General features: G+C 40.8%; 1 protein-coding gene across 2 annotated transcripts in view; it reads right to left on the minus strand.

Moving 5' to 3' along the window:
- Positions 1-15,605: 15,605 nt before the first annotated feature.
- Positions 15,606-21,758, minus strand: part of KLF3 (KLF transcription factor 3) — a 34,429-nt gene continuing 28,276 nt past the window's right edge. For both annotated transcript variants that reach the window (XM_069494069.1, XM_069494068.1), the window contains exons 5-6: positions 21,238-21,398; positions 15,606-19,249 (exon numbers count right to left, since the gene is read on the minus strand). In XM_069494069.1, coding sequence (XP_069350170.1) covers positions 19,068-19,249; positions 21,238-21,398 — 343 coding nt within the window. In that variant the 3' untranslated portion in view covers positions 15,606-19,067. The remainder of the gene's footprint in view (positions 19,250-21,237; positions 21,399-21,758) is intronic.

A 21,758-nucleotide genomic window follows, 5' to 3' on the forward strand; every position in this document is an offset into this window, starting at 1 on the left:
TATAGGGTCATCGCAGGAGGGACTTTTCCTCGCTGCTGGCAGTGTGAGCAGCTCACCCTGGTGCAGTTCTCCCTTCTCCAGAACTGGCCCCTCCTAACTCCTATTGCTTCATCCAGCCCGCTGGTACTTTTGAAAGATTTTTTTTTTTCTTTTATGACTGTATCTAGATTTTCTGGTTTTTCTGGTCTTCTGTAGTATACTCTGTCCTACACAGAGGAGAAAGGATTCTTTTTCTTTCTTTTTTAACTACACAAATTGTACATGAATTCAGTATCTTTATAAAAATTACTTTTAAACAGTGGGAATATATGGAGTAAACCCGGAAAATTCTCTTTGTCCCTTTTCACCAGACCTCCCGCTGAAAGGTGACCATGAAGGGTGAACTCTCTCATCTTCCCTGGTGATTCTCCCCAGTGTGAAGTTGCAACACCCCTGGCATCTCTCTTCCTCTCACTTTCTGCGGTGTCTGGGAGAGGAAGGGGGAGGCTTAAGTTGGTTGGTGAATTTGGGCAAAATGCTGGGCATGCTCAGCTCAGGACTTCCCTTTCTTCCTCCTGGGAGTGAGCTGTCTGCGAGAAACCCAAATTCCCCTCTGCTTCGACATGCCCTAAACGCCACCTGCAGCCACCACCAGTCCTGAGTTGCCCCCTGGGCAGGTGAGCTGGCCGGATTCTGGGTTTGTGGCCATCTGGACCTCACACTAAGCATGTCCTTCAGCTTAGCCTTTAGCAGTAAAAAAGGGAATATTTTGGAATTTTTCTGAACCTGACTTTGAGGGAACCTAATTCTCACCCATAATCTCAGGTACAAGAGATTCCAGGACGTGTAATTTTTAGTTTGCCAGGCTCTGCGATTCAGGAAGGGAAAGCATAGGAGAATATGCCACTTTGGCCCCATGGATATATGAAACTCATCTGTTGATAAACTTCTGTTTGTTTTTTTCTTATTAATCTGTCTTTTGTTACACAGCCTGAGCTGAGAGCCTAAAAGGGTAGAAGAAAAAAGACTTTTTTTCTTCCACATAAAGGCATATTAGAAAGAGGTAGCATGAACTCAGAGAGCCGATTCTCCATGTCCCTGCTGAGTATAAGTAGTGTGTTTGATAGCTTATCTTACATCTACACCCTAGGGGCAGTTAGTTAGTCTTCGAAGTGTCCTAATCAGAACCCCACAGTTGAGGTGTGTAGCTTTTAGTATTAAGATTGTATCATCTACCTCTATTCACTGGAGTCAGTGAATTTCACCAGGAGAACCTGACAGTTGTTGCCCAGTCAAATTAGTTTAGATTGGTTTGCAACAGGTTCCTACAAATGAGATATGTACATGTTAAATTTTGATAAACACTATCAAATTACTTTCCAAAAGATCTTTATCAATCTGCCTATTAGTGTTTGAGAATGTCCTTTTCCAGTAGCTTCAGCAACTCTAGGGTTTCTTTCTTCTTTTCATTTGCTTGTCCTCCTTATTCATTCTGAAAGCACAAATAGTAATATAATGAAAATAATAACCATGATTATTGAGCAAAGTACTATGTTGCTTAAGCAGTTTGCAAACACTAATTCATTGGATCCTAACAGTCCCATCAGCTAGTTACGAGCTGCCCCTGTTGTACAGACGAGGCAACGGAAGCTCGGCGAGGTTAAATAGCTCGCCAGACGTGCATGCTGGCAAGGAACAAAACAGGAACCTCAACAAAGGCAGCCTGTTTTGCAGCCTGTGCACTTAGGAGCGAAGACGTCAAAAAGAGAGATATAATAACTAGGGTTGTTATTGTTTTAAGAATATTGTTTAGTTGGTATTTGATTATTCAAATGTATCTTGGGGTCATAGTTAGGACTTTCGGGTCTCATCCTCCAGCAGTGCAGAAATAAAGGCTTAGTGTTTAGATGGAAAATCATACTTAGGATTTAAGGAGCCGCCTGTGAATTCCAGGTGGGTGGCATTGATTTCCTCACTGCCCTGCGCTGTCTGTCTGGGAGATGAGCAGAAGTACAGGTGCCTCCATTCTGGGACACGAGGAGAAGCCCAGAGCTTCCCCGTTTCCAGTCGGTGGGTCCCGCGCCTGCGGTGCAGTTCGCCCTCATGGCGGTAGTTCCGAGGAAGACACGGGGGTGCGCATGCGCGTGCGCGCCCCCGTCGGAGCGGGGCAGGGTGTGTGCGTGTGTGGCGCGAGGAAACGCTGCCTGGCCGTCATTTCTTGAAACACCGGGAGACTTTAAAAGATGACGAGCAGTTCACCGGCTGCCGGGACCAGCTCTGGAGACACTGATTTCAGGGCTCGGTTTGTTCCCTCCGCCCCTCCTCGCGCCCCCCCGCCCGGCTCTCAGCCGCGCCGCTTCCCGCCCGCCGCGCACGTCCCTGGCGCGTCTCCGCTGGCGTGGTGACCAGCCGGGGTCGCCACGTCCCTGGCGCGTCTCCGCTGGCGTGGTGACCAGCCGGGGTCGCCACGTCCCTGACGCGTCTGCCGCTGGCGTGGTGACCAGCCGGGGTCGCAGCCCGCAGGGCGGGAGGTGGGTTTGCCGTGAGGCCGGCGAAGCTGCGGCTGCGGGGCTGTCCCCGTCCCGGCGCGGGCCCCGGCGTCGCGCGTGGCCGGGCAGTTTGCAGAAGGACAGCCGCTCCTCCCTGGACGGCAGCCGTAGGTTCTTGGAAACTGCGACTGTAACGGCAACGACATGTCACGAAAGTGGTTTTCCCATAGGCTCATTGATACAAATAAGGGTAGGTTCCTACAGCATAGTTCTGGTCACAAAAACGTCACCAAACTTCTAAATAAAGACCAAAACACTTCTGATATTAAACACTGAAATAAATAAAATGTATGTGAGCTACACATACATTTAAGAAACATTAATAAAAAGATTACTAAAAAGATAATTCTTTACCCGCTTATTACAGTTCAGGGTCTTGGGTGGCTGGAGCCAGCCCTGGACGGACGCCGCCCCTGGCGTCGCGACACTCACGCCGCCTCACCGGGCGGGACAGGTGTGGGGGGAGGGAGGAAACCAGAGGAGCCCGAGAAAACCCGCACAGTCGTGGGGAGAAGGCGCCAGCTCCGCACAGACGGAGGCCCCGTGGGAGTCAGTTGTTTTTCCTCGTCACTCTTCTAACGAAATGACACGGAACGAAACGACACTGTTTGAGGACCTGCCCTACACGTTTAAAACGTTTAACTGCACATTGGTCAACCCTGCTGTCTCCTTCCTTTCTGACTCCGTGTGCTAATGGTGCCTGGAGTAGCTGCAGGCACTTTGGGGCTTCGTCTAAAGGAATATTACCTAGGAAATTTCATTTCGTTCGGGTTTAGTCGGATATTCATGTGTTTCATGTTACTTCCATGCTGAGTTCTTGTTAGCGCATCCCAGTGTGGGAATAACGCCCAGGAAGGAATGCTCTCACCACCCCACTGTGCTGACTCGACCTGATGAGAGATGTGAAGCCGCAGGGCCAGAGGTGGTATGGCAGGGAGAGTGTGTCCTGTGACATCTGACCCAGATGTGCCCCGGAAGAGAAACAAGGTTTGCATGTGCAGGATCAGAGGCTAACCCTAGAAAATTCTTCCAGTCACCAGACTTGGACAATTGTAAGCAGGGAACTCGGTTCTCATCAACACCTGGTCCAAACAGAAGTTCTTTCTTGTCAAAAATCTACTTAATAATGCAATAAATATACTTATAAATAAATCATCTGTGATTTTCCTTTTTTGGTGGAATTGTATGAAATAGGTTTTATCAGAATTTTTATAAGGCATAAACCTGTAGCAGTTCTACAAAAGCAGGCACCTGTGTGTGTGAAGTCACATATTTTATGCATCTAATTATCAATAATAAAAAATAAATTTTAATTATCCATGCTGGGGAAAGATTGACTTGTCTTTATATTTTCTATGAAAAACATTACAAAATTATTGTCATAGAAAGGCTGTAAAGACTATGCAGCCAAAGAAAGGTAGAAAACAAGTATAGTAGAGATGATTAGGCAGGTCATTAAGAGATATTATGAAATTTTTCTAGATTTTATGATGTTTAATGTATCTATTAGGTTTTAAAATTTGTAGTTTATTGGGACTTCTTTTCTCATTTGAAATAAGTATTCATAATTATAACTGATTTTGTATTTGTTTTTATATTATTTTTCTTAAGTCTTTAGTGTCCCCCCCCAAATGGGTAGGTGTCAGGCCCCACAAAACCAGGACCTGCCCCCGACTAAATTATGCTGCATGTCTGAGGCTTATTTGCAGTGTGGCTGCCTGCTCATCCCTCTGGCCCTCCCACCCCTTCTAATAAACTTGTGTTTCTCCTTGATTTTTTTTTTTTTTTTTTGCCATTCTCACTTAGCAAGATAATCTCCTATTTAATCCCAGCCAACTTGTCTTCCCATGTATTAAATTCTTGTAAATATCAGCAGAGTGATTTTTGTAATGCCTGGAGGGCAAAATACTTGTAAGCATATTCAAGTTGGTCTAATTAAAAACTCAAATACAACCAACTGTTCACTACAGTCTTTGTTAGGGAAGACAGGTCTTTAAAAGAGAATAGCCAGGTGACTCCCTCCTTATTTCAAATATTCAGTTCAGCATTTTGCTCCACCACTTTATTTTTAGTAAGAAAGAAGTTCTGATTGGTAAGGTTGAAAGCTGTTGCTTATTGAAAAAAAAAATACAGCAAACCCAGGCTGGGTTGCACAATTGTACATGGATTTTCAAGGTGGTGGTCGTCGGGGGAAAGCAGCTGATAAAACTATGCGGTTAGCTGTGACAGTACTAACTAGACATTTCACTAACATTTTCTGTCCTGATTTTTTTTTTCTATAGAGAACTGAGTTACTCATGGACAGAATAATGATGACCCTACATGCTGAGCTGAGGTGTAAATCTCTCTTAGTTTCTTTTTTCCCTTCTTCCTTAGTTCTACTCCCTTTCTCCTACCCCTATGGGCACTTATTTTAATGTGTTTAAGTTGTGACTTTAAATATGCACGTTCTTGTAAAACATACTTTTGTTTTGCATGTATGTGTGTATCTAATTTATATGAATGGTGTGTGATATTGATACAGTGGTCCCTTCCTTATCTGCAGGGGATACATTCCAGGACCCCCAGTGGATGCCTGAAACGTTGGATAGATTGAAAACAAATGAGTTAGGCCGTTCTCTCAAGAAATTAAAAATATACAATAATAATGCAAATCCAAACAAGAAGGAAGGAAATAATGAAGACAGAAATTAATGGAATTAGATACTAACAAACTAACACAAAGCACTCCAGAAGATTAACAAAACATTGGCTGTTTGGAAAAAATTGAGAAGATAGACTTTTGGCGAGACTGATCAAGAACAGAAGGACAACATGAATGCATAAAACAGATAATAAAAAGGAAAACAGCTATAGACCTGGAGATTAAAAGCATTATAAAATGCTATTATGACTGTTTCCTAATAAATACGATAACTTAGATGAACCAGATAAATTTCTGGAAAAATATAAAGGGTGACAATTGGTAGAAAAAGAAACAGAATATTTAAATAGAGTAATTATTTTAAAAACCTCAAAGGACATCTTCTGCCCAGGATTTGGCCTAGGCAGTTTTTCAGAGGAATTTCACCAAACTTTTCAAGGGAGAATATCTATCCATTATTAGAGTTTCCAGAAAATTGAAAAAGAGTGAAAGTTGCCCAACTCAGTTGAGACTGACTGTATTAAATAAACAATGGCCAGACTGTGTATCAAAATAGAACTCTGCCTCACAATCTACAACAATTAGCCCAGGAAACTAACCCATTGTTTACAGTAATCAGCCTGATATCTACAGTCAGACTTATAGGACGTCAGACCACTATCTCTACCAAACAGTCCAGGAAGCCAAAAAATAACTTCTGTAACAATAGGTCTACAGTGACCAAGACTTGATTAATAATTGACAACATCCTTAATTTGTGTCCCTGCTTCAACTTAGGACCAAACAGACAAAGCTAAATATGCACCCTAATCTATCCATAGGGTACCATTCTTCGAGTCAGCTGCCTCCAGCTTCCCCAGGTAACAGCCCCCTCAGGGCACCCTTGAAGCCCTCTCTTTTTTCTATTATAACGCTTTCCCATTCCTCTGTCTACCCTTGAGTCTCTGCCAAAATGCACGTGCTGGTGGTGGCTGTTCCCTCACCATAGCAAGCTCTAAAAAAATGGTCTTTGTCTATTCTCACCTGGTTGGTCTTCATTCATTTTCACAGTTTGTGAAGCTGGTGAAACCTTGATCAGGCAATAGCTGATTTCATTTATTTTCATAAGTACAAAATCCTAAATAAAACATTAGCTAACCAAATTTTACATTTTATTAAAACATACATATTTATATATCCTGTGCACAAGTAGGCTTTTTATAAGAAATGCAAGGATGGTTCCACATTAAAAAAAATTTATCACTGTCACTTACCATATTAATGGCTTAAAGGAGAAAAATCATGAGTATCTAAATAGATGAAGAAGAGCAATTGTTAAAGTTCAATACCTATTTACATTAAAAACATACAGAAAGCTAGAAAAAGAAAGGAACCTCTTTTACCCAGATAAAGGGTGTATACAAAAAATTCTGTAACAGAAGTCATGCTTATTGGAGAAATTTTAAAAACCTCAAAGGGCATCATGAAGATCATTATAACACAAGGATGCCACTAATGCTTAACATGGTGTTGCATAGTTTAGCCAACATGATAAGAAGAGAAAAGCATAAGAGATATGAGGATTGAGGGGGAAAATTAAAGTTATTATTGTAGCTATTGCAGTTATTAAAACAACAACAAACCAATAGCATCAGCCAAAGTAATAGAACTAATTAGATAGCTTGGCTGGTTTGCCAGGTGCAAGATGATATTATAAAACCAGTAGAAAATATAATAGAAATAAAGCGGGAAGAGTAGGTCTACTCTAAACATTTGTGACACCTGGGGCAAGACTACAAGTGAAGATTACATTCTATATGTAAATATTTAAAATTAAAGCTATTTGAACTGTGAAATGGGAGTATATTTTATAGTAATAATATCTACCAGCAAGCTTACCACTACACCACCACCTGAAAGAAGAGATGGGGCCATTTCTTTCTGCCTCTATGCCAGTTGGTGCACGCCTAGGTCAGGTTCAGTAGAAACACACTCTGAGACAGAGATTTCCATGCAGGTTGTTTAATGGGGAACAACATCTGTAATAAAAAAGTCTCAGCCTGGCATAGTGGTTCCCACCTGTAATCCCAGCACTTTGGGAGGCTGAGGCAGGAGTATCGCTCAAGGCCAGAAGTTCAAGACCAGCCTGTAGACCTGTCTCTACAAAACAATTAAAAGATTAGCTGGGCATGGTGGTGCATGACTGTAGTCCCATTTACTTGGGAGGCTGAAGCAGGAGGATCGCTTGAGCTCAGCAGTTTGAGTCTGCAGTGAGCTATGAATCCTACCACTGCACTCCAGTGTGGGCAACAGAGCTAGACCCTGTCCTCCCCATGTCCCTGCCCCCACAAAAAAGAAGTCTTACGTGAAGTGAGGGAAATAGGACGGGACAGACGGAGACGCTGAGAAGTTTTGTTTAATTTTTTGGCAAAAATGAAATATTATGAAAATAAAACTACAGTTCTAGTATTAATATCCATGTAGTTGCCAATGTAAAAATTCAATATTGTGCTTCATGCATGGGTGGGAATTTCTTTGGATTTATCCTTTGAGGGTTTGCTGAGCTTCTTGAATCTATAGGTTTTTGTCTTTCAGCAAATTTGAGGAGTTTTCTCACATTATTTCTTCAAATATTTTTTCAGCCCTGCACTTTCTTCTCTCCTTTTGGGACTCTGATGAGATGTATGTTAGATCTTTTGTTATTGTGCCACAGGTCCCTAGACTCTGTTCAGTTTTTCAACCTATTTTCTCTCTGTTCTTCAGATTGAATAATTTGCATTGATCTATTTTCAATGCAAATATAATATTCATTCTGTTACCATCTAGTGAGTTCTTTATTTTAGATATTGTATTCTTCATTTCTAAAATTCCCTTTTCATTCTTTGTTATTTCTTCCATTTCTTGGCTGAGATTTTCTAGTTTTCCATTTGTTCCAAGAATGTTCTTAATTGCTTTTAGGACAATTTTTATGATAATTGCTTTAAAACCTTCATCAGATAATTCTGACATTTCTGTCATTTGGGTGTTAGTGTCTGTTGAATTCTTTTCTCATACAAGATGAGATTTTCCTGGTTCTTACTATGCAGAATAATTTTGGATTATGTCCTAGAAATTCTGTGTATTCTGTTATGAGACTTTGGTTCCTGTTCAAACCTCCTATTTTAGCTGGCAGTCAACCCATCTGAATTTAGAGCACACGTCCTGGCCCACTTCTGTGGGCTGTGGTTTAAATGTTAATTTCATTTTTGGACCTTTGCAGTACTGTTCTGGTCTGCCACTCTGTGCACTGCTCAGAGGCCAGTCTGAAACCTGGGTGGTATTCCTCACTGTAGTTCCGTTCTCAAAGCTTTTTCTGTGTTGATTCTGGTGAGTTTGATGCTTGGGCCACTCAGAGATGAGCCTGAGACTTCACACCTAGATTTAAAATATCTCTTTCTTCTGCTCTTTCCTCTCCATAATCCTCTCCTGATTCTCTAGTTGGAAGGGGGATGGGTGCTGTCTCTCTGGGGCTTGGTGCTGGGCAGGCATTGCCCACAGAGCTGCACCCCACGGCCTCTGGACACTGTGTGTCATGGTCAGGAAGACAAGTGCTGCCTCTGCTTGCGTTTATTTCATGCAGAACAGGAGTGGTCAGGGCTCCTCCCACTGTCCCTGCTGGACAATGGAAAGGGACCAGGAGCCACTTTGCTGATGTTCACTTAGTGCAGAGTGGGGATTCTTGATGAGGTTCTGTCCCACAGACTCCGCAGCACGGTGGTGACGGGTGTGGGGGGTGCTGGTCTTGTATGGTATTTACCTGGAGTACGGCAGTTCGAGTCAAAGGGGTCCAACCTGTATAGCTGTCCTCTTCCTGGTCTTTTGTTGAGAGTCGGTTTTCCTTGGATTTTTTTTTTTTTTTTGCCTGTACCTGGAGTGGTTCCAGGCTGTGAGTTGTTCTAGCTCCCAGACCAGGAAATATAGAAAGGGGAAAATACCCTGGAGAGCTTACTGCTAGGTTGTTCCTCAAGTCCTAAGTTCTCTAGCCAGTCAACCGTCTCTTCTTAACCTTTCAGAGTCTACTGATAGTTGCTTTATATGTCCTACTCTAGAGTTTTTAGTTGTGATTAGCAGGAGGAATAACGTGGAATGCATTTAATCATATTGTGACTAGAACCAGAAGCCCTTTTCTTAGGGTTTTGATTAATCCTATTATATCTTTAAACATATATTTTATAGTTTTCTGACAGTTTTATCATATGGATTTTTTGTGTCATGCTCTCCGCACTGTCTACTGGCTGTTGCTCACAATGTACACTTCCGTATGTGCTTTGTTCACTCAGTTGTGTCATGGGTTAAGTATGTTCTCCTAGAAGTGTTTCGTGTTTGCTTCTGTCCAGAGATTTACGGAGAAGGTCTCAATTTCAACTCTCCACCTCATTCAAAGCCAGGACTCGTTATCGCTGCCTTGGTGCCTGTTAAAACCGATCTCTTGCATAGAACAACAATAAAAAAAAACCCTTAAGTATAAATCTAATTAAATATGTGTAAGACCTGTACACAAAACCTGTAAAACACTGATGAAAGAAATCAAAGAAGACTTAAATAATTAAGTAATATACCACGTTCTTGGATTGAAATATTCAATTGTTCTATAGACTCACAGTAATCCAAATCAAAACCCAGCAGGCTTTTTTTTTTTTTTTTTTTTTTTTGTAAAATTGATAAACTGATTCTAAAATTTAAATGAGAAGGCAAAGGAACTAGAACAACCAGAATAATTTTTAAAAATAATAACAAAGTTGAAGATCTCATACTGACTTATTTCAAGACTCAGAATAAAGCTACTGTAATCAAAATAGTGTGGTTTTGGTGGAAGGACAGACACATAGATTAATGGAACACAACAGAAAGCCCAGCAACTGACCTACACATATATGGCTAATTAATTTTTAACAAAGGTACAAAACAATTTAATGGCGAAGGAACAGTCTTTTTCAATAAATGGTACAAGAACAATTGAACATACATATGAACCTTGACTTATGCATTATACAATATACAAAGCTTAACCCCCAATAGATCGTTGACTTACATGTATAGCCGAAAACTATAAAGAATTTAGAAGGAAAAAATAGGAGAACATCTTTGTGACTTGTGGTTAGGCAAAGATTTCTTATAGAGAACACAAAAGGTATGATCCATAAAAGAAAAAACTGATACATGAAACTTTATCAAAATTAAAGACCTCTGCTGTTTCAAAGACGTTGTTAAGAGAATGCAAAGATAAACCACAGACTGAAAGAAAACATTAGCAAAATAGGACTTACATGGAGAATGTATAGCGACGTCTCAAAACTCAGTAATAAGAAAAACAAACAACCCAATACAAAATGGGCAAAAAATTTGAACAGGCACTCGGTGAAGAAAGAAGACAGGGGGATAGCAAACAAGCACATGAAAAGATGTTCACCGTAAGTCATGAGGGAAATGCAAATTAAAACCACAATGAGATACCGTTCCACCTATTAGGCTGAAGAAAACGGAACACTTGGCAATAGCCAAGTGCTGGGCAGGGAGCAGGGTACCTTGGAACTCTCATACGTTGCTGGTGGACAAGCAAAATGGTACAGTGACTCTGGAAAAAGAGTTTAGCTCTTTAGTTAAAGAATTACTACACAAGCTAGCAATCCCACTTGTAAGCATTTACCCAAGAGTAATGAATACAAAAACAAAAAACGAGCAAAAAAGATTAATACTTGTACACAAATGTTTATGGTAGCTTTATGCATAATTGCCTCAAATGTTTTCCAATTGGAAACAATCCAAATATCCTTCAACTGGTGAATGTATAAACATTTTGTGGTATATCCACATTCAGTCATTATAAGGAACAAGCTACTAGTACGCGTAAGCACATGGTTGAATCTCAAATACATAGTGCTACTCAGTAGAAGACAGGCTCAGAAAGACTCACACATACATGAGGCAAAAGTACAGGGAAAAAAATAGGTAGGAGTTGACTACAAAGGAGTGTGGGAGCGTGAGGTAATTTTAGGGAAGAATGGAATTGTTCTATGTCTTGATTGTGATGATTACATGACTGGATGTGTTTGTCAAACCTCACTGGGATATACACTAAAATCATTTTATTTTATGTAAATTATACAGTATTCCTAACATTTAAAAAATACGTCAAGCCTCTTGTTGATGGAAACCAGCAAATTTCCCCCTTCCTTCACCACTTGGGGAGTTCTGGCTGTGCAAGTACTGAAGAATTAGCAGTATTTTCCTAGGTGAGGGATAGACAAGTGAGGCCTGCATGGTGGCAGGGGATCCCAGAAAATGGCTTGATATGGGCAAAGGCAAACTGTGTGCACTGAATTTTTAGAGGAAGCACCAAAATGGCCGGGAGGCCACCCAGACCAGAGACCTGTGTTTAATATTTTCAAGAGCATGCTCTGGATTTGAACTTGGGTCTTCACTTGCTATCTTTGTGACCTTGGGTAAATTACTTAACTTCTCTGTGCCACAATTTCCATCTGTAAAAAGAGAATGATAATAGATTACAGTGCTGAGAGTTAAATGAATTAATACTTGCAAAGTGCTTAGAATACTTCAGCACATATAGTAAGTGCTCAATTAATGTTAACTATTACTAGCCACTTGCTCATTTAACATACTTTCCTGGGCATATTTCCTAACACACACCCTGGTGCACTTTGTGCCTGGCCTTGAGGACTGGACACTGGGCACCTGGAGTAGAATCGTGTGAGGATGGTCTGAGATCTGGGGAGGGAAGGAGACAGATGGGCAAACTGACCATGCAGGGGACGAGTGCTAATAATTTTGGAAATCACAAGGGTTATGGGGCCAGAGAAGGAATTGGGGAGAGAGTATCTCCATGGAGAAGGGGAGTGGAATTCACTCAAGGAAAGCCCAAAGAAGAGGTGACTTTTGTGTGGGGTTTTGGAAGATGAGTAAGAGTTTAGTGAGTATCTCCCTGAATGCTCTGTGTACCCACGAAAGTCACTGAGTATGGAAAGTGATTGAAGGCCCTTGGGAAAAAAGGAAAAGATAAACAAAAGTTTGATGACATATGAGGCCTTAAAGGGGATGGGGCTGAATTAAGAATAACCAGGTTCAGGTGCAATGAGGGCCTTGGAAGGACTTTAAACAAAGGGGCAGTAACATGTTCAGTTCTTAATTTGGGAAGGATGTTCTTGGTGACTGGATGATTGAAGTGAGACAGTGAGGGCATTTCTGGGCTAGTCCCAGCGGGAAACAAAGAGGCCTGAGTTGGGGAAGGGTGCTGGCAAGGGACAGGAGAGGACAGACTCAGGAGGGGCCTAGAGGTGGCCAGCTGGCTGGGAAGGGTGAGAGAGAGGTTAGTGCCAGAGCTAGACGTGGAACTCAGATCTACCTATTCCCAGACTACTCCCTAACGATGCCTTCTCTGTGTGTGTGCTGAGGACACAAAGGTAAGCGAGTCTCAGCCCAGCCATGGGGATCTTATTCTGGTGAGGAAGAGAGTATAGAAAAAATAGAATATAATGAGTGACTTCAGGGTCAAGTGTGTTGAGCAAGAAGTAGGTACTGAAGATAGTGTAGGAGAAGCTGGTTTGAATGTGTGGGTGGGATTTTAGTTCGAGGGACCACATGAGCATAGCCTTGTTGGTGTGTCACTGCCAGGCAAGCTGTTGGACTTTGCAGCAGATGACATCTGCTCTGGAGCAGATCAGTGAGGCTTCAAAGTCCCCAAGAGCCTCCTGTCCCAGAGTTCTTTAGATGCCAAGTCCTGGGTTGATGGAGTTCCTGAGTCTTGCGAGAAGGAAGAAACGTGGAATGCAGTGAATGTGTGCCATGTGAAAGAGACACGATCTAGGAGCCCGAAAATCTAGCTTCTATTTTCTTCTTAACCCTGACCGCTCAGGGTGCCTGTAGGGCATGCAAACCAGGGATGTAACTAGCAATGAATTGTATCAAAGCAATAAAGATGTCTAGACTTGGGGAGAACTGTCTCCCCCCACCCCACCATTAAAAATGATTCTGATTTACAGCATGTGTCATTCCAATTTGGGAGTCACTCTGCATACAGCACCATTACTAACTACTGGGACTATCTATGATCTGCTCAGACAATAAGAAATGGTAACAGGTTTGGTTTACACATCTTAAAGTGAACGTATCCTTGAAGAACAATTCATTGTTGAGTTTTGTGCATACACTCTTGTCACTCTGGTCTCTTAATGGTTTAATTCATACATCTGTATGTATTTATTACTATCTCAACCCATTGCTCAAATTAATTAGGAAGGCCTTAGGCTGAGACAGCGCCAGTGCCTTGGGTTCCAAACCAAGGCCCAAATCAGAGTGAATGATCATAGCCTAAGAAAATAAAACTTAAGCTTAACCAATCAGAAACCGCCAACTAATCTCTAACTAGAGATTTTACCAAAGAGAAACTCCCAGCTAGCCTCTAACTATGGACTGTCAACTTTAACCAATCAAATAATTTCTTTGTTTTGCTTCTGGGAACACCTTATAAACACTCCCCCCAGCATCCTTGGAGGAGCCCAACTGCTTTCGGTCTGGTACTGCCCAGTCCTTGAATCGCTGTCTGCTCAAATAAACTCTTCACAATTTTACTGCGCCTGAGTTTATGTTTTAACACCATCCTTCTCTGAACTGAGCCATTTCTTTCTTTAATTCATACTAGGATTGATAACTTGTCTCCCAGCAAGACTCCTAATCCCACTTCCCCCGATGGCCTTTAAAGTATAGTCCCTCAGTATCCTTGGGGGTGGGGGGGTGAGTTCCAGGAGCCCCGCAGATACCAGTCTTTCTATGCTCTCCCTTACATAAAATAGTGTAGTATTTCTACATAACCTCCTCTATACTTTAAATTATCTCTATATTACTCATACTTAATACAACATAAATGCTATATAAATAGTACTGTGTTTTTTATTTGTAATATTATTTTTACTGTTTTTTTTCCCCCCGAGTATTTTCAATCCACTGTAGGTTGGATCCACAGAACCCCGAGACAGAGGGGCGAATGTCAGGGGCAAGCAATGGCTATGTATTATCTTTGTGTCGAATATCCTTACTTTGTTTAACCATTCCTCAAAGAATTTAGTTTCTCATAGAGTCTACATTTGTCACACCTTGGTCACTTACCTGGGCAGAATCCAGCTTGTAACAATTCTTCCTAGAAGGATGGTCTTATTTGAACTCAGCAAGTGTCATGTCATCCATAAGAAATTATAGTGGATTACAGCCCGTCAACTGGACTAATCCAAGCTGATGTTCCTTTAGGATTTAACAGCCACACACAATTGCTTTTGAGCTTGCCGTCACCTCCCTCAGTATAAACGCAGTGAAGTTCCCGGGAAAAGGCGGAGTGCTCCAAGGCTGACTGTGCGTCGCCTTCTCCTGAGCTCTTGCCACTCTCCAACCTGGGCAGCTCAGTCAGGGGTTAAGTGCCAGCCAGACATTATTTCCCATTTTGCTAAAATGAAGTCCAGGCTGGGGGAAGCTGCTGAGATCTAACAAGTCAGTATCTAGGTTTCAATTACATTAGGAGGCAGAGACAGAGAGAGGAGAGGTTATTACATTTTGCCTTAAACAAAAGAACTCTAAATGCTTGTCAGAAACTACCTGTTCCTGTGATGCTGAAGAGACTACAGTGTCCATGGACATGACTACTAAAGGCTTGAAATATAATCATATTTATCCAGAATTATCTACTGCAATGCAGTTATTGTCCAGTTCCTAATTCCCCACTTCTCAAGATATGATCTTGATATGTTACCCTAGTGAAAAATTTAAAGTCTTTACATATGTGTCTTTTCATACAAGGCACTGCAAATTCTTTTTGGAAGCAGGTAGGGGTAATAAACCACAATTAAGTAAAACATTTTAAGAATCTACTAGGTATTACATCCTGTAGTTTTATGGTTTGAGCTTAGAAGACTCCTTCTAAGGAGTTGGCTGTTACCAGAAAAACCAGGGACATAGCTCTAGGGCTGAGTTAATACTTGCGTGCATCTTCCAGTTAGAACTTTTTTCCCCCCCCATTAATAATGATTACCCATCAAGGAATGATTTACTTTGAAACTGCTAAGCAGGGGCTCTTGCACTTAAGAGCCTCTTAAACTGCTCGTTCCCAGTGATCACTGCATATATAGTAATCACATGATCACACTCAATATTCTGATGGTTTTATTAACAAGTATATAATACATATATTGCATACTGTATATAGTATATGAGGACTGTACAGTACAAATTTATGTTCACAGTTTGACATGACAAAATGTCATTACTGAATTCCCATTGGACTACAGAGTAGAAACAGAGAAGGTACATTAAACATTCACATCTTTAGTAAGAAAGATTACCAAAATGTCTCAGTATTTGCAAGTATACTAATGCATGCTAAAAACCTTTACCCATTCAGTCTTATTAGCTTATAAAATATATTACACTTTATTAAAAATTTCTGCATAGTTTATACAAGTATTAAAGTACTGTAAATGTAATAATCCTGCTATACTTGCAGGTATGGTTTAAGAGATGCTAAGCAGAAAGATTATTTTGACCCTCTAACACTAAGTACATAACAGGAAAAAAAGTGCTAGTATTTGTAAAACAATATCGTTGTAGCCCTCGTTTAATGCATGTAAAATGGCTTTGTAAATGTATTATTTAGGTGAATTTGCAATCACTTAGAAATTAATCTTGACCAAGAGAATAAAGACAACTCTGAGCAACTTCATGTACGACAGCAATTCCTTCAAGACAACTATATTTTCAAACCAAATTATTTTAAAACCATAGATCTTTAAGATTGTCTTTAAAACAATCTAATTGGGAATGATGTGCAGATATATAGTATCAGCGATATAATTTTTCAAATTCCACATTAGTGCAATACTGATAGTGCAGATGGGTGTTTAATAAAATATACATATACATATATAGTTCCCCTGTAATTCTGCTCAAGGCTCTTGAAACAGATTCTGTGTATTTAGCATCTCCTTAGTTGAACATAGCTATGCTGCTAGCACATTCTCCAAACCAAGTGATTTAGAATGTTAATGCCCATTTATAATGTAGATTCACATTCTAAAACTCTAAAATATGATGGATTCTGAGCTAATTCTGACTTCTCCAAGATGACATTCGGGGTACTAATTAAAGAAACTCTAAAACAAACAAAATTTACATGACATCAACCTCATGTTTACGTATCATTCTCACCAATGTAAAACATTGCAATTAAAATCATCACTGATGGTGACATCATTAAAACCACACGTTCAAGGGCATCTTATCTCGTATTTGAGGTCTTCCACAATAACAGCTAAAAATGACTAAGAGACTAAATTTCTCAACTATCATAGTAAAATACAAATATATATATTTAAGAATTTGGTGATGGCCAATTGGTAACAAAAGTACATTGACCAGCATGGAACAGAGAATGGCCTCTATGGGCTGTTTTTCCAGAGTTGAAATGGATCTTTGTTAATGAACTGTTAATATAATCTAAGCAAGAGTCTTAGCAATGTGTAAGTGCAATGTGTAAGAGTCTTTGCAGGGTCTTGCTTGATCTTTTGAATAAAATTTAAATATGCCATAGCAAATGCATCAAATTTCATGAGAACTCTTGAAGCTTCCTATGAACTAAACTCAGACTCAAAGCTGATTCAAAGATCAATTCTATCCTTTCTTGTCCCCTTCACCCACCCCATATGGGTTGGAACACACATAAACTAGTTATTTCCACCATAACAAAAAAGTTCCTTGCATTCCATTTTGATTCTGTGTGTCGCGGAAGAACCATTTCAAGAAATGAACACTTTGGCATGAATGTGATTAAGCATTTACAATACAGACAATATCTACTTTTCAAAGAGCCATTTTTATCCCTCAATTCATGTCTTAGTTGCAAAAAAGAAAAAAGCCCAATTAGGAAGTTTTAATGTTCTAAACAAATTTTGCAGTGCTAACAGAAAAAAAAAAAAAAAAAAAAAGAAGAAAGAAAATCAAAACCAAGTGCCAAGACAACAAATTTCTCAACTACATTTCCTTTCAGTTGGTTCACAGGGCTGAGTGGGACCCGCAGGTACACAGTCCCCACAATTTTTATTGATGTAGTGCCATCAAAGTAAGCTCCCCACAAAATTCACAGGCCTCTAGAATCACCCATTTACTGATGTTTTAAAAATGCTTAAACAATGTATTCCTCCCAGTTAAGGTTGTGTTGGGTCCTGAGTTGTGGCTGGGATGAATGTTCGGATTCCATTCTTCTCTCTTCTCGACTCATCAAGGAGGGATGAAGGGGCAATTTGGTTATCTGCACCTACATCTAACCACTGTTGCCCACTTTCTGCAAATTCAGGACCAATGGCATTTCTATGCATGAATCATTTTTATTGGCATCAACTATGGTGCTCAAAAGCCTGCTTTTGAAGACCTTGTTCCAATTATCTTCAACATAAACATGAGTCATTATTTTCAGTTTGTTCTGATACTTGACAGTGATAGGAAATTGCCAGCTCTAACAGTAAACTTTTGGGAATTTTTGAGCTATATATGTGAATCCCTGATCTGTGGTTTTCTGTATTTTTCAGAAATCCCCAAAATAAAGGTATGTGTGCTTCACAACTAATCATATTTACAAATAGTGTCACTCTGGGCTTAATTCAATGAATCTACTAAAGCATTAGCAGATGCTTCTTTATGATCTGTGTCATGAACACAAATGACAGTCAATTTGGCACCTTACAGCTCACACAGAAGACTTTCTGTATAAAAGCTATGTGATTAATTTGATATGGGAATACAAGTACCACTCAACACTTCCTGTTTACAAAAAAGCTGTATGCAGGTTTAGGTAAAAGAAAGACCATCCATACTCTTACCTGAAAGATTTTTCACTGTTACTAGGCAAATATTTTCGTGGAGTCCCTACTATCAATGCTTGGTAATCTCCTATTAAGGACATTGTAGGAATGGAGATAGTTGCAAGGATGACCCCATCGGCATTTGGCTTTACGCATGGTTCCGCACAGCCGAGCACGCAGAGACTGAAGCCCTGGGAATGCACGGCACAGCTAACCAAACGTTGAAATCTCGCCAACCCCTAGCCCAGGAGGAAAGGCTGGCTTCCTCCTCTGCCTCCCCGGCCCCCCAGCTCAATGGCCCCCTGCTCCTGCTCCAGGCTATAGGAGAGCACAGCATCCATCCCTTGAACTGGGACGCGTCACCCACCTAAACCAAAGCTCTGGCTCATCTCCCAGCGATGGCGAACTCCTCCACATGAGCTGCCGGCACGAAGGAGGGAAGGAACTGGATTCAGATGAAGTGAAAAATCCAGGTTGACAAGCAAGAGTTGTGAAGGACGATGGAAGAACTGACTGTACTAGCTTGAAACCTTGCTGTACTTCTAGCTAACCGGTGAAGGAGACCACCCTTCTTTCCGCCGTCAAGAATAAAATGTGATCACAGGGCACAGAGGTATGAATGTCTCTGGCAAGGACTAGCAGGCTGGATACTGTATTTCTAATACATTTACTTTGACATTCTTTTGAGGAATACATGGAAAAAGCAACAACTGGTTATGTTAACTTACATGTTCCCTTGTTCTCATTACATTAAACGTATCTATAAGAAGGGTTTGCTTAGCATCCCCGAAAAAAAAAAATAAAGTGTTCACATTCTTTAGGTCTGACCCGTGGTAAGGAGAGGGAGGATTAGAGAATATCTACTACTGACCATATGGAAGTTCTGAATGATATAAATCCATAGATTCAGACCAGCTGAATCAAAATTAAAATGTACATGTAAAAACTGTGTTAGACAATGGGAGGGAGGACAGAGAGAGCCAGGTGAGTGGGGAGTCGTGCTGAGGCTGGAGACAGAGGCACTCAGACCAGCATGTGGCGTTTCCTATGCAGGGCAAGGTGGTCAGAACGGGAGAAGCTGCGGTCACAGTCCGGACACTGGAAAGGTTTGATTCCAGTATGTTTTCGGAAATGTCTTGTTAGCTCATCAGACCGAGCAAACTTCCACGTGCATCCTTCCCATGTACATTTGTAGGGCTTTTCTCCTGCAAAATAGAAAAATTGTTTAATTTTCCTGTAAAGAAAGTGAAGATTTCTAAGTTAATGCTTGAGATATATTATTTCCAAGGTATGTTCATACGTTTGTCCCTCAATAACACAGTGCCTTATAAACCACTACAGGACAAGCAAGAAAAAGATGAATTCTCTTAATATTTGGCTCTCTGCCAAAAAAAAAAAAAGGTGGGGGAAGATCTTTAAGAGTTCTGAAAACATAGTTACTGAAATCCATTCTGAGAGACTACCGCCAAATAATGACTTAGTTGGTGATCTGCATTTGTCCATCTCCATGCGGTGCTATTCCTTTAATGAGAAGTCCAAATCAAAAGTTTGTGGGGCTTTCTAGTACTCTTCAATAGTTTTCTAAAAATATGAAGTCTCTTATCAACTGAACTATCCTGTTAGGGATTTCAACATCCTGTTTTCTTGTTTAGTCAATTAACAATTATGCCTAGGTATACTGCTTTAATTCAGAAGTACTAAAACCACAGTAACTCCTCCCCATCTGTCCAAAGCTAGGTTTTTACAACCCCCTCTAAGGATAATTTACAGAAGAGGAATTTACCTTTGTGGGGAAATGACAGGGAGAGCCAGTATAAAGGCCCTTACGAATAAAAAGGGTGTTATGGCAATCCTACATGTTTAAACCAGTAATGAGGGGTAATGAGTATCACGAATTATTTCCATTTAACACCCCTTGTTCTCTAGAAACCTTGCAGGACTGCTATTCCTTAGCATTTCGATGAGATATTCAGAATTTACATTATCTGTTTCGCCGTACAGAATATACACATTTTTCCCACATCTGAACTGTCATCCAAATAGTCAATGTCTTTTTTACTGTAGGTTGGAAGTTGGTAACATCCACCTCCTGGGTCCCATTAAAGCCCTAGGGTTGCTTTTATGAGTTGATTTGGCATTGCTGTTTTCGTGTTCTTCTTAACACAAGGCTGCGACCTTCTGATTTCTCTGGGATAACATTGTGTCAAAGCAAAACAACAGTGGAATGCAGGCTGATTTTCCCTCTGCTTCCTCTGCCTCCCCCCAGGACTCAGCTGAACTCCACTTCCACACTGCCAGACACTTTCCTTCCTTTTCTCTTCCAAGCCCCAGATTCCTCCCTTCATAAATATTTCAAGTAAGAATGACTCGCAAGACTCAGAAAAATAATCTCCGCTCCAAGTTAGGAAAAATATACACAGAGGCAAGTTGCTGTCACACTAAAATGTCACATCTAAGAGTCTGGAGTGAGATGAGCCTACTGTACACTAATCCCCGATTCTGACTGCAGTCAGTCAGGCTAGGAACGTGTCTGTGTGATTCTCTAAGATGTTTTGCTACAATGTTCAGAGGCAGGAAGAACAATTTCACATTTGCTTCACCTCTGTAACAATTCTTGTATGACCTGGCTAATCACTCTCTATATTCAATACCAGGCAAGGTGGAAGATACCCTAAAACAAATACAGCAGATGATGACACAGGAGTCCCCTCCATTTCAGGAGACAAAAATCACCCAAATTTCTTCACTTTTCTTTCTTTCAAGGATAATCTTCTATTTGGATTCCATTTCTATTAAACTGCTGCATGTATTTGTTCCGCATAAAGAACGGTTCTTTGCTCTCAGGAATTTGATAATGTACGTATGTTAAACGAAAGCTCCTATGAAGGCCACATCCTCGACAGTTAAAGCACTTTCTTCTCTGTTCCGGTAGCGAAGGTTCCATCCCGTTCTCCTTCCCTTACTGGAGTGCAGAGCTGTGATTGTGAGGGACCTTGTTATGTGGATTGCTTTCAACCTATTCTAACTTACCAAAACCTTCACTCTTTAAGACTAATAGAGATATCCATAGATGACTAGGATAACTTTCTAGATGCCCAAAAAACTCTTATTATAATAACCTTTGAAAGCTAGAACTTTTGTCTTTAGCATTCCATTCTAATATTTCCTAAGAAGGATGAAGGCAGTCTATTACCTGTGTGTGTTCTTCTGTGTGCTTTCAAGTGGGAGCTTTTAGTGTACACTTTGTTGCATCCGTCATAATCACATCTGTGTATCCTCCGCTTCCTCTGGGTATCCGGGGACTCCACAGGTAACGGTCTCTTCCCAGGCTGCACTATGACTGAAGGATGATTCCTACGAAAGCCAAGGTTAAATACAAAATGTTGAGAAGGCTCTTCCCTTTCTTCAGTCTACTAAAAGCATTAACAATACTGGGCAAAACAAACAAACAAAAAAACCCAACAAAATAAACAAAAAGAAATTAGCTCATCAACCCAAGAAGCACTGCTATATTCATTCAACAAACATTTAGTGAGCACCTACCATGAGCCAGGCACTGTGCTTGGCACCGGGACACAAAGATGAATAAAAACAGGGTTCCTGCCCTCGAGGAGCTCACACTCTAGGGGAGACAGACATGGAGATAAGTAAGGACAGCAGGAAGGGTCGGCTGCTATGCTAGACGGGGGTGCCAAGTGCTAGAGAGGCTCTTTC

The sequence above is a fragment of the Eulemur rufifrons genome, chromosome 19 (genome assembly GCF_041146395.1).
Source record: "Eulemur rufifrons isolate Redbay chromosome 19, OSU_ERuf_1, whole genome shotgun sequence".
In the NCBI taxonomy this organism is placed as follows: domain Eukaryota; kingdom Metazoa; phylum Chordata; class Mammalia; order Primates; family Lemuridae; genus Eulemur; species Eulemur rufifrons.